We start from the raw sequence: 11,626 nt of genomic DNA on the forward strand, positions 1-11,626 counted from the left end.
GAATTGTCTCTGTATAAATGTATGTGTCTCCTTATAACAAACTTGTTTTTACCATAGGATTCAAAATCGGTATGTCTCTCTTTTTTAAACAACCAAATCTCTTGATAATAAGTTTTTATTTGGATCTAAGAAATATCTTTAAAACTATAACTACAACATTAAACATGAAAACTATAGAGCAGTTAATGCTATTATGACGTCATGTATAGCAATCACAGACATTAGTCTAAAATAACATTGATTATTAATTTTAAGTAACTATCGTTAGTAATAAATTGCAAGTACATTTATTTGAGAAGAAAATATTTGAAAAATCTCGAACATTTAATAAGTGACTCTATTGTTAGTTATAAACTGCAAACACATGTAGACATGAATCATGACATTCAGCCATATTAGAACCTAAAACCCTTTCATATACTCAATGTGTATCACTTTGATAGACAGAGCGGTACATGATTCCATTCATATACTAACAATAAAATATTTCCAAACAATTTTTGAAAGTTTAACGTGGGTAATAATATTTTTAAAATTTGTTTAAATATATTATTAAAATTAAAAAAAAAAAATATTCATGGGTATTTTGAAATACAATAAAAAGTTTGTGGGGGGTATTTTTGTAAATTAGGTTTAAATTTATAACAAAATAGGCATTTAGCATGAGCCCGCGAGATGATGATCCAAACCAACGACTGAAATCAAGCCCAGCGGGGAGCAGTAAGCTCTGCACAGAAAAGTTGCACGCTCTCCACACACCCTGAACCAAGCCGAAATCTCTTCAAGGATTCCAAGCCTATCTTCATCTTCTTCTTCTTCTTCCCATAATCATTCGCTGTTTATCATCCTTCCAAACTGAGAAGAAATCAATGGACAGACTCACTTTAGCCCTAGCATCTCCTCCCAAGTTTGTGTTTCTCGGCTGCTCTTCTACTCCTACCTTCTCCACTGCCACCAGAACTAATCAATTATGCGGAACCAGGCGCTTGGCTACGTCCTGGATTAAATCTCGTCCCAGAATTTATGCTTCTGCCGTTAATCGTCGATCCAACCAACGTATTGTCGGTAATAGTCGAATTCATTGTATAAATTGATATTTGAAAGTAGCTTGTAGTCAGTCTTCAGTAATTCACTCGGCTTCGCATTTCGTTGTTCTCTGTTTTGTTTGTTATCGTCAAAAGCAGTGGCTGAACGGTTTGCGAGTGTTTCTTCTTCGACAACCACCAATGAATCGTCTTCTGTTGGTGTTCCATCAGTTTCGGTTCCTCCCCCTTCCTCTTATGTGTAAATTTTCGTTCCCTTATCTTTCAATTGTATGTTTCTGAAGTTCATTCTACACTTTTTTCCTGAGAAGAAACAGATTTGATTGAGTGGATATGACACAAACTATGTTCAGTTTTTAAGATGCAACTGGCAGCTTTGTTCTGTTCTGTTTTCTTTTTATTTTATAACTCTTTAATATTCTGGTTGTCTACTTTTTTAGAGGGTCGCCTCTCTTTTGGGTGGGTGTTGGTGTTGGGCTTTCAGCATTATTTACTTGGGTGAGTGAGAACCAAATCTATATATCTAAACTGCATATTTTTCTTATGCGGATGTGATTAAATTTATCAAGAAGCTTTTAGCCCGAATGTTCTTTTAACAAGTTCTAAAAATTTCAGGTGGCTTCTTACTTGAAGGTGAGTTTTCTTCAACAAGGTATGGGGATATAATTGTGCCTTATAAACTGTCCTTCGGGTGCTGTCGTTCCTGCTAGAGTCGGTCTTCCATAGCTCTCTCTTAGCTTGTCTGATATTCTTCCTAAAATGTCTATTCTCTCTGCTTGGAGCTCTACACGATATCAGTCATTGAACGTAAGAAAAACATATGCTATCATTTTGGATTTCGGTATCATGACTCTGACGTTTCTTTGTGGATTAACAAAAGATGTAGGACTTACATGGGTCTAAGAGAGCCTAGCCTAGTTACAGTTGAGGGATATTCGGGAGTCTCCTTCTCTTCTACGTGTTACTACTTATCTTTTACATAAGCATACGTCACATCTTTCTACTACTATAGTACTACTTATACTAGTTTTCTTTCAACCCTTTCCATTCTTCCATTAATACGTTGTCTCTTCATACTCTTCCCCATTGAATAAGTTCTATCATTATTTAATAAATTGATCCCCACCCTTTGCACGCTTTCTTTTGTAAACAGTAAGGATCGGTGGCCTATCCCAAAGTTCTGTTTCTCTTATAAAAAGATTCATGTGTTCAATGAACCTAGTACAAATTACCTATCTGTGTGTTTTTCTTGTATATAAATTACAACTTGGATCATTACTAACCTTGACCTATCTGTGTGTTTCTTTTGTTCCTATGAATTTCATTTCAATTGTGTTTTAGAAATATGCTATGCAACAAGCTTTCAAGACGATGATGTCTCAAATGAATTCTCAAAATGGCCCAATGAGTAATCCTTCACTATCCGGATCACCTTTTCCAATACCTCCAACATTTGGGACTGGCAGAGCAGTTTCTCCATCTGTTTCTGAACCTGCTCCATCAATTGATGTACCAGCAACAAAAGTTGAAGACAAACCAGTTACTACTGCCAAAATTGTGACAGAGGACAAGGAAGCAAAGAATTTTGGTACCCAAGGATTCTCCTCCAATTACATTATTTCAATATGATGGTTTTCTTGATTGATCAATTATGATTTGATTTTGATTTATGCGCTCCAAAGAGAATACTCTCTTGACTGGAGGCTCGAATGTTTGGGATAAATTGCAAGGTTTGCAGTTTTGTACTTCTGATGAGCTTAAAACTAAAAAAACTTCCAGGGTTTTATTGTTTTTTTTCTTCTTGGTATTGGGGTGTGAACAATGCGTTCCATAATCTTCTGGATTAGTTTGTGAAGTGCCCTATATGGATACCTGGAACTACGGATGAATTTTTTATATGGCTTATGCTCTTTCTTGTTCCTTTTCTAATAATTACGAACCATTCAAGTACTTAATTGCCTGTGTGGATGTATATTTGTTAGTTTTTGTAGATGTCTTTTGAGGAATTTTAGAAATTCCATTTCTGCTGTCTAGGTGCAACATTCCACCACTTTGCTTGTAGTAAGATTCTTAGATAAGTAGGTCCTTAATAACAAGGGATATGTGAAAGGAGGTTTGGCAATCTCCACCCCTTAATGTCAAGGCTTCAATTCTTTTGGAATAGGCTTCACAAAATCTAGTGCAATAGGTGATAAGTCCCATTCTCATTTTTTGCTTGTACCTGCACAGTAGTATGCAATCATTGTAAATATATGCACATATATTTCAATTGCAGGTGTTCCAGCCAGTCTATGTTCTTGTTCTAAGCTAACTTTATAAGATATTAATTTGAATTTTCTGGCATTTCGTATCAAGACTCGGAAGGATTTATAATATCTACTTTTCACAGCTTTTGTAGACGTTGCTCCAGAAGAAATGGAGCAAAAGAGTCCGTTCAACGAAGATACAGTGGACTCGAGTGTTCCAAAGAGTGCTCAGCCTACTGAGGAAGTAAGTTTGTTTTTGGTAGTTGTGATGGCTTGCGTTGATATGTTGATTTACTCTTTGATTTATTTATGAAGCTTCCACAGAATGGAGCTGCTTCTAAGCCGGCTTTTGATGGTTCAGAGGGATCACAATTCAGCCGTAAGTTGATAATAATCAATGATAATATTTCTTCGTTAGTGTTATTCCTTTTTCCACCCTCTCCGTTTTCTCTCTGTACAAGTCTTAAATAGAAAGTAAAGCCAAATAGATGATAACTTAAAGTCCAGTCTTGAAAGATAAGAGCTTAGGAAAATACTTTATCTACATATGGCACGACCCTTATAAAATTTAAGCCATTATGTGATATTTCTGTCTCATACAAATAATTTATTTTATATTTTTTTGATCTTGTTATTTTTCTGCTGCTAGGTGCGCAATTCATGATTGAATGTATATTATCACAGTTTAGTTATTACATAAAATTTAATATAGTCTCTGACATTCTTGTCTATTAGGAAAACCTGGCTCAGTCTTATCAGTGGAAGCTGTGGAGAAAATGATGGAAGATCCGACAGTGCAGAAGATGATATATCCGTATGCAACTTTTACTCTTTATCTACTTCATCATTTTGGAATTTTTATGATTTGGTTTCCTCATATATATGTATGTTTATATCAGTGAAAACTCATTGCTGTATTCGAAATAAAAATGTAAAAGTAATGTGTAGAAATAGACATTATTTCACACATTTGAATGCGAAGAACTTGCAATACATCAAGCCAATTTGGTAATAATAATCCAAGGATGGGGACTTTGATCCCTGTAATTTTCCAGGTTCTGTAGTTCCAAACTGTACTTGCTATATAATAGACTTCCATAGAGGATAATATAGAGGAGTTCTTCACGATCTCTTGGAGATTTAAGCCTGATTTTCATACTGGATATTGCCCGAGCTAGCCCACTTATTTTTTTATATTTATTTTAATGATAGGAATTACTATTCCACCTGGAAAATTGACTACCTTCATGCATCCTTCCTCAAGGAAATCTCATAATTTTTTCAGTAGTCCTGATGATATTTATTGACATTTTGCATAAGTAGGAATATTAGAGAGGATGAAATAAGTGTAGCGCTGCCACCTTTTGAAAAGTAACTGCTCTTCCATCCCTTTCATCTTCTCTTTCTCACAGGCGGTGGAGTTAACAACACCCCTCTTTTCAAACTCAGATGATATCTTTGAGAAACCCTGTTTCTAAAATTTCTCCTAGATTTTTGGAGTTTCACTGCTGAAATCATCAACTTGGGGTGTTCTTATCAACCAGCTCAAGGATAGGCTTTCTGATTTTCACCTATTTAATGTGTCTTAAGGCTCATCTTGGAAGTTTCAGCAGTAGGAGACACTCCGGGGAAATTCAAATGAAAGCTGCTTTAACTGGGTTAATGGTTCTAGTGCTGTCTATAGTTGCTCTCTCATTTTCTCCAAGTCAGTGAGGATCCTAACAACTGCCTTTCCTGCCTGTTGATAAAAAACTTCTTTTACCATTAGTTATTCTGAAAGAAAGAATGATGTACATGTATTTTCATGTCTTGTCATAGGGCCAGAATCAGATACAATGATTTCCTTGCACCAATTCTTTCTTTTCATTAAATTGAGGTTTTGATTAGAAGACTTTCCATTATGCATGAATGTTAATTTTGATTTCGGCCATGTCCTGGCCATTCAATGCCCTCTTATTTTCTAGGTGCATATCTTTTCTGCCTTTTGGGATCTTTTATTGCTTGTCTTGTTGAATATACATGTGGCTTGTATGATCATTTTCTGAAGCAGCTTAGAGCTAAATTTGGTTCCTGAATACTTGAAATTGTGTTGATATCTGAAAGAAAGTGTACTTGTTTTTCATCTTACAGCCATTTGCCCGAGGAGATGAGAAATCCAGAAACATTTAAGTGTAAGTCTATTGATTATTACATCATCAGTCATTATGCCTTCTATTAAGCAATGAGAAAGGAGGATATAAATCAATAAGATGAAGAAAAGGGCCCATGGGCGTTTCTGATGAAGATAGAAGAAGAAACACTGAGAAGGGGAGGGTGGGTATGCTGGAAGTAAATAAGAAGAAAATTAATTAACCAATAAGACAAAACATACGTGTGAACAAAGTGGGCGCAGTGAATGCATGGAAGAAATTAACTTTACCAAGTGATTATAACAAGATGCAAGACAAGTTTTTCAATGCTATTTTAATGTTCTAGAATAAAAATCTTAGAGGGTCGCATATTTGGTAGTATTATTCTTCAGCAGCCTCTCAGATATATAAAGGTGATAGATACAATAAATAGCCTACACTTTTTACCCTTTTTTATTACTACCATTTAAATTCAGATTATGGATCTTATTAACAACATTGGAATTTCTAAACATTTATTTTAAACTTGATAACCTAGAATAAATTTCTGGAGTTCCTGTGATTTTTTTGGGGGCATACTTGGAACTTGGAAGATGGGTAACATATGCTTGGTTTGGAATTTTACATGATCAGTTACTTTATTGTTTAATCTCCAACATGGCATCCCTTATTAATTGAACTATATTGAATAGGGATGATGCAAAATCCACAGTATCGTCAACAATTAGAAGAAATGCTGTAAGTACAGTTTCTTTATGTTTGTTTTTCTTTTTTAAAAAGTAATTATTTAATTCTGTCATAGGCTTCTTATATATCATCTTAGTTTGAGAGCCATCTTTGCTGTTGCTTTCTTTACTTTTGTGTGCTTGCAAACTTCTGAAACCATACCTGAGTCTTGTATTTGATTTTATTGACATATGCAATTGCAGAACATGCTTGGTGATATTGGAATCTAATGTTTTTCCTATTCAGCATGATTTGTAATTTAAATGCATAATGCAATTTATCCTGTGTTCCATATTATTTTAAGCTAATATTATATCTAAAGTTCATTTTTTATGCCTTGTACATCATTTCATAATTTTCAATGAAAGCTTAGTTTCTTATTAAAAAAAATTATATCTTAGGTTCGTGCAAAGGGTCACTTCTATCTGGTTTCTATAGACCCTTTCATAGTCTATGTATAGCTTATTTTCTTCAGACGGCCTTCCTATGCTCTCCATTTCTCAGTCCCAAGCAAGTTTTTGAACCAAACATTTGCCATTCAGTCAGTTAAAGAACTCCGATTTAATCTAAAAGTAGGAAGGGGATTTGAACTTGAAGTATGTTTGAGTTAGCTTTTAATACTTCTGTCATAACATTGACTTGTGGGTTGCTACTAAGAATAAGATTTCCTAAACTTTCGCCCCTTCTTTTGAACTTATGTGAACTTGATGTTGATACTTCGTGGAGATAGTATTGTTGCCTCATGGTAAGTGGCTTTTGGAGTGGCCTGGTTGGAGCCATAGAGGATTATAGGAAAGGTCTTAGTAGATAGATTGAAAATGGTCTTTGGCCATACCATAACCCATAACTCAACTCTTAAGCCTTAAGTAGGTTGTTTGAGTTATTTATTTAACAAAAAAAACCATGGTGGTCGCCTGCTTGTAATGTTAAAGTCCTATGAGTTTTTCAACATTTGAATATTGTAAGATCAAGTGACCTTAGTTACTCACAGTCATTGAGAAGATATAAAAAAGTTATTCTTTATAATTTATAGAGTTTAATGATCTTTATTTGCGGAGTACTTAATATAGATTTTATTTTCATTTCATATATGCCATACATGCTAAATTGTAATCGCACTACTTCTAGTTCTAGTTTCAGTGCCTTCTCATTTTATTTTTTATCATATTTTCTTTTAGACTCCTTGGTGTGAGAGGAATGGGAGGATTTTTAATGATCGACACTCCTCCTTTGGTAGTTTTATAGATTTGCTCCTTTCTAATGCTCTCTTTTCGTGTAAATGTGTAGTCCTTTTAGATTTTCAGTATTTCTTTCTCCATTACGAGTTGGCGAGATTTCATGTAGAGTTGCTAATATGTTTGAAGTATATGCTATAACACCATCTTCTAACGTGATGTTTTTTCTACTTTAATTATTAATCTCAGTAACAATATGGGTGGAAGCCCTCAATTGGACGACAGCCTCATGGATTCCTTGAAAAACTTCGATCTAAACAGCCCTGAAGTTAAGCAGCAATTTGGTCGGTCAAATCGTTCTTTTTTGCTTTTGTACATTCTGCTTGATTACTATTCTCTGGTCGGCATTTACTATGGCATCATATCTTTCATATATAGATGAAATGCGGATGATGTATATGATTTTCTGTGATTGATGCAATCATATAGTGTCAGTCTTAAAAATATGAACCGACATTTTGTTGTTTTGTTAAAATAATTGATAAGCTCAGAAGTCTGTCAACTTTGCTTCGGTTTTGGTTTTCTGATGCTAATGTTTGTTTCTCTTCTTACAGCAATGCTGAAATTGATCTAAATATATTCTTTCAATTGAATTGCAAGATTCGGTTCATGCATACTCATAATTAATAGTTTCATTCATTATATCTATTATATGTTTCTGTGAGTTCATTGGTGTCTGGTTGGAAATGAAAATTAGAACGGTTTGTTTTTAAGAATAAAAAACAGTTTTTTTCCACATATAAAAGACCACAAAAACAAAATCTTATTGTTTTCACATGTTTTTCAATTAATTATTCATTTATAAATATTACAAATAATTGAGCCTACTCTTTCTTTCTGCAACTATGACAGATCAAATTGGGCTTACACCTGACCAAGTTATTTCAAAGATTATGGCCAATCCAGAAATCGCTATGGCATTTCAAAATCCAAGAGTTCAGGCAGCCATCATGGAAGTATGTTTTACTTAAGGTTAATACATTTTTGGTTCAAATCTAATATTTTGATTTTACTTTTTGCAGTGTTCACAAAATCCACTGAGTATAACAAAGTATCAAAATGACAAAGAGGTACATGAAATTGATACTGTTCTTGTACTTTCATCTTTCATGCGGTTTATATAGAACTCGAACGAAGTAGAGTTATGGCGACTACATGTTGACATAAACTCAGAATTGCATTTTACTGATTCTGGTGGTGGGAGGGTTCTTTTTGTAGATTGTTAATATATATTTTATATCCTTAACGTGCTCATTCTCAGCTGCACTTTGCAGCTTTCTAGTTTCATTCAGTTAACGAAATAAAAAACATCATCACTCTACATTCTGTTCTTTCACATGTGCAGTAAATTGTTTCAATTTGTCTTTGTTGAATACCCCTCATGTAATATTTTGGGCTTATTTTTCTTATCCTTTTGGCAGATCGCATTGATTTCCATTACTTCATTTCTTTGAATATGTATCAATATGATTCACTCTAAACAAATTCTAGTGTTATACTCCGCTGATATCGTTCCTTTTCTGTTTCGGTGCGCTTGTAGGTCATGGACGTTTTCAATAAAATATCAGAACTATTCCCTGGAGTTTCTGGGTCACCATGATAATTGTAACTATTTTGGTTGCTAAAGAGTACATGATAAGATAAGAATCAAATATGGAAAGATTGAGCAGGCTTCCTTCCCGTCCATTGTGAAATAAGTTGGAGAAGATAGTCATCTCTGCCTTTTTCGTAGTGAAGTTAGCTGAGTCGGTCTCGCCTGCTTCGATTACATGAGTTATATTGGATTTTTCGGGTGAGCTAATTCTTTTTTCCCTTCCAAAACCAAGTTTCTTTTTCCGAGTATTACCATCTGGAGGTCATGTATTTATTAGTGGCTTTGCATTTAATCAACTTCGTAGGAACCTGTTCTTCATATAGTGGTTAGATTGATTGTAAGAGACTTTTAAGCTCATTGATATATCAAGGTAGTCAATGCAGTTTATAAGTAATTTTGGCATATTCTTATTTCCCTTTCAATTGAATCACATTATTGGAAGTATTGCTGAGTAAAAATTAGAAGTGAGATATATGTTTGATTTTCCATTTTCATTATATTATAATTCTGCATCCATATATTCTTCCTGATTGATGATTGATCATCAACCGGCAAATATGAGCTACAATGAGGGTTGTGACGTCAGGTTGCAGCTCTTTAATTGATCAGAGAATAAGTTTTATCGGTCGGGACTTGTCTCGAATGGGGAAGCTTCCCGTTTATAGACGGGGAATGAGGTACGAAGTGGGGGATAAATGGGGCCCGTGACAGGATTATATTCCCCACCCGGCCAATTCTCTACTCCTGCCCTACTTAATATAAATATAGATTCAACACATAACAATAAAATATATTAAAATTTAAATTTTTAAAAATTATGTTAGTAGTTTATAAAATATATTAATTTATTAAAGTATATTCTATAAAATAATTATTATTTTTAAATAGAAAAAAATAATTCTCCGCCTAGTTTCGCAAAAATAAAATGGAGTAGTAGAAATGAGAAAGACTTTCCCGTCCCAACGTGTCATCTTTAGTCTTTATGTGAGGGCGTAGGAGACAGTAAACTCATCTTTAGCCTTTATGAGGGTGTAAGAGAACAGTAAACTTTTAGTTCCAACGTCTATAATCTTTTCTTATTAGAGTTTTTATTTCAATGTTCAATTCTTTGAATCAAATATCTTACTAAGAAAAATGAATTTCTGAAGTAGTGTGAAGCTCCAAATCTTTGGTTTGGTTAAAACAATTGCATAGCTTTGAGCCCAGGAAGTTTGAATGTGACGATTGTTATATCTATCTGATGATAACACTACTTGAGATCCAAACTTCGGCATTAAATTGTATGCAATGCATGTTCATCATTGTATTCTACATGTTATTTCCAATACTTTGTGTTTATATGCCAAGTTATAAGATCCAAAAAACAAAAGATTGGAAAGAGTATTACGATCATTGGCTGGAGAATCGAGAACTTTTGTTTATCTTTCTAAATTCTGGATAAAATGTCAGAAATGGCCATCACAATGTTATCGTAGCACTGCCAAACTCGTTCCGCATCTTTATCTCTCGCCGCATAATCCATCTGCAAATCGTCAAAATTGAAGAACAGAAGAGTTGAATTGAAGAAGATCATTAAGGCATTGTCAAGCTTCAAACGATCAAATCAAACTTACTCGAGTAACATTGTTGAAGAGAAGAGAATAGAGTCTCCTGAGAGGAGGTCGCTCGGCGGGCGGTTTATATTCAATTATAGTGTACAGGTCCTGTTTCAGCAGCGGCGAACTGCTTCTCAACTGCTTCTGCGCTTCCTTCCAAGACTCCGATTCAATTAAACCTCTCACCTGCAAAACCGCTTCCGCATGGCCTCTGATTCCGCTCTCCGCCTCCTCGAAGCTCTGCTCCGGCGCTATCAATTTCAGATCCAAAGCATTCGCTATTTTCACAGGCGTCGAGGCTACAGACGACGACGCCATTAAAGCTATTAATCCCAGCCCTAATCTTCTGCTTATGCTTCTGCTTATGCTTCTGCAATTGCTACAACGCTTGGCTGTGATGCTGAACAATTGGACGGAGATTATAGGAGGAGAAGAAGAAGAGAAATGGATACGATTACTGAGGTTCGAGACTGAGATTGGGCTTAATTCCGCCATTGAAGTACAGAGTGAGGCTTCCCCTACTGATCTCTGTCTATTTATAGAAACGAGAAGCTCGGAATGTGCCACGTCAGCAAGAGAGAATTTTATCAGATTTATTTATTTATTTAAAATTATGTAATTATTATTATTTATTTATTTATTTAAAATTATGTAATTATTATTATGTTACGGTAAAAACAAATAAAGCTTAATTTCAAAGAGTGAAATTACATTAATGAAATGACATTTATTAAGGAAAGATAACAGTCGACCAATTTGATCATATCTCAACATTTTAATATATATTTTTTATCAAATTTTGAGATCAACGTTTGAGTGTAAAGTTTCTAACTTCTTTATCAAATTTTGAGATCAACGTTTGAGTGTAAAGTTTCTAACTTCAGATCATTCTTTTAGATTGATTCTCAACACAATACTATAACCGAAGAACCATGTTTGTTTGGTTGTTTTCTCCTTCTCCTTGTCAGCAGTGAATACCGGGAGGCTTCTAGGGAATACAAACCCTAGCACAACAAGCACTCCTTTTAACGTCTTCATGTCCCTCCTGTGTGATGACA

At 34.6% G+C, this 11,626-nt stretch overlaps 2 protein-coding genes across 6 annotated transcripts; one reads left to right on the top strand and one right to left on the bottom strand.

The window, feature by feature from the left end:
* Positions 1–675: 675 nt before the first annotated feature.
* Positions 676–9,467, top strand: LOC111801806 (protein TIC 40, chloroplastic). Of its 5 annotated transcripts, none has more exons than XM_023685972.2 (14): positions 676–1,065; positions 1,182–1,284; positions 1,484–1,541; positions 1,659–1,676; positions 2,385–2,631; positions 3,433–3,533; positions 3,605–3,668; positions 4,025–4,103; positions 5,420–5,460; positions 6,111–6,156; positions 7,569–7,663; positions 8,232–8,335; positions 8,402–8,449; positions 8,920–9,467. In XM_023685972.2, the coding sequence occupies exons 1-14, from the start codon at positions 870–872 to the stop codon at positions 8,977–8,979; spliced, it is 1,260 nt and encodes a 419-aa protein (XP_023541740.2). In that variant the 5' UTR covers positions 676–869; the 3' UTR covers positions 8,980–9,467. The 5 variants fall into 5 exon arrangements, with proteins under 5 accessions (XP_023541740.2, XP_023541759.2, XP_086984102.1 ...); XM_023685991.2 differs by having other exon boundaries at positions 3,614–3,668; XM_087127976.1 differs by having other exon boundaries at positions 3,442–3,533.
* A 759-nt stretch (positions 9,468–10,226) lies between these two features.
* PQL3 (PsbQ-like 3) lies at positions 10,227–11,090 on the bottom strand. The gene is made up of 2 exons (XM_023696014.2): positions 10,587–11,090; positions 10,227–10,495 (listed from the first exon to the last, which is right to left on the bottom strand). The coding sequence occupies exons 1-2, from the start codon at positions 11,061–11,063 to the stop codon at positions 10,400–10,402; spliced, it is 573 nt and encodes a 190-aa protein (XP_023551782.1). The 5' UTR covers positions 11,064–11,090; the 3' UTR covers positions 10,227–10,399.
* Positions 11,091–11,626: the final 536 nt, after the last annotated feature.

This window comes from Cucurbita pepo, chromosome 1 (genome assembly GCF_057944985.1).
Source record: "Cucurbita pepo subsp. pepo isolate OVF chromosome 1, ASM5794498v1, whole genome shotgun sequence".
Classification (NCBI taxonomy): domain Eukaryota; kingdom Viridiplantae; phylum Streptophyta; class Magnoliopsida; order Cucurbitales; family Cucurbitaceae; genus Cucurbita; species Cucurbita pepo.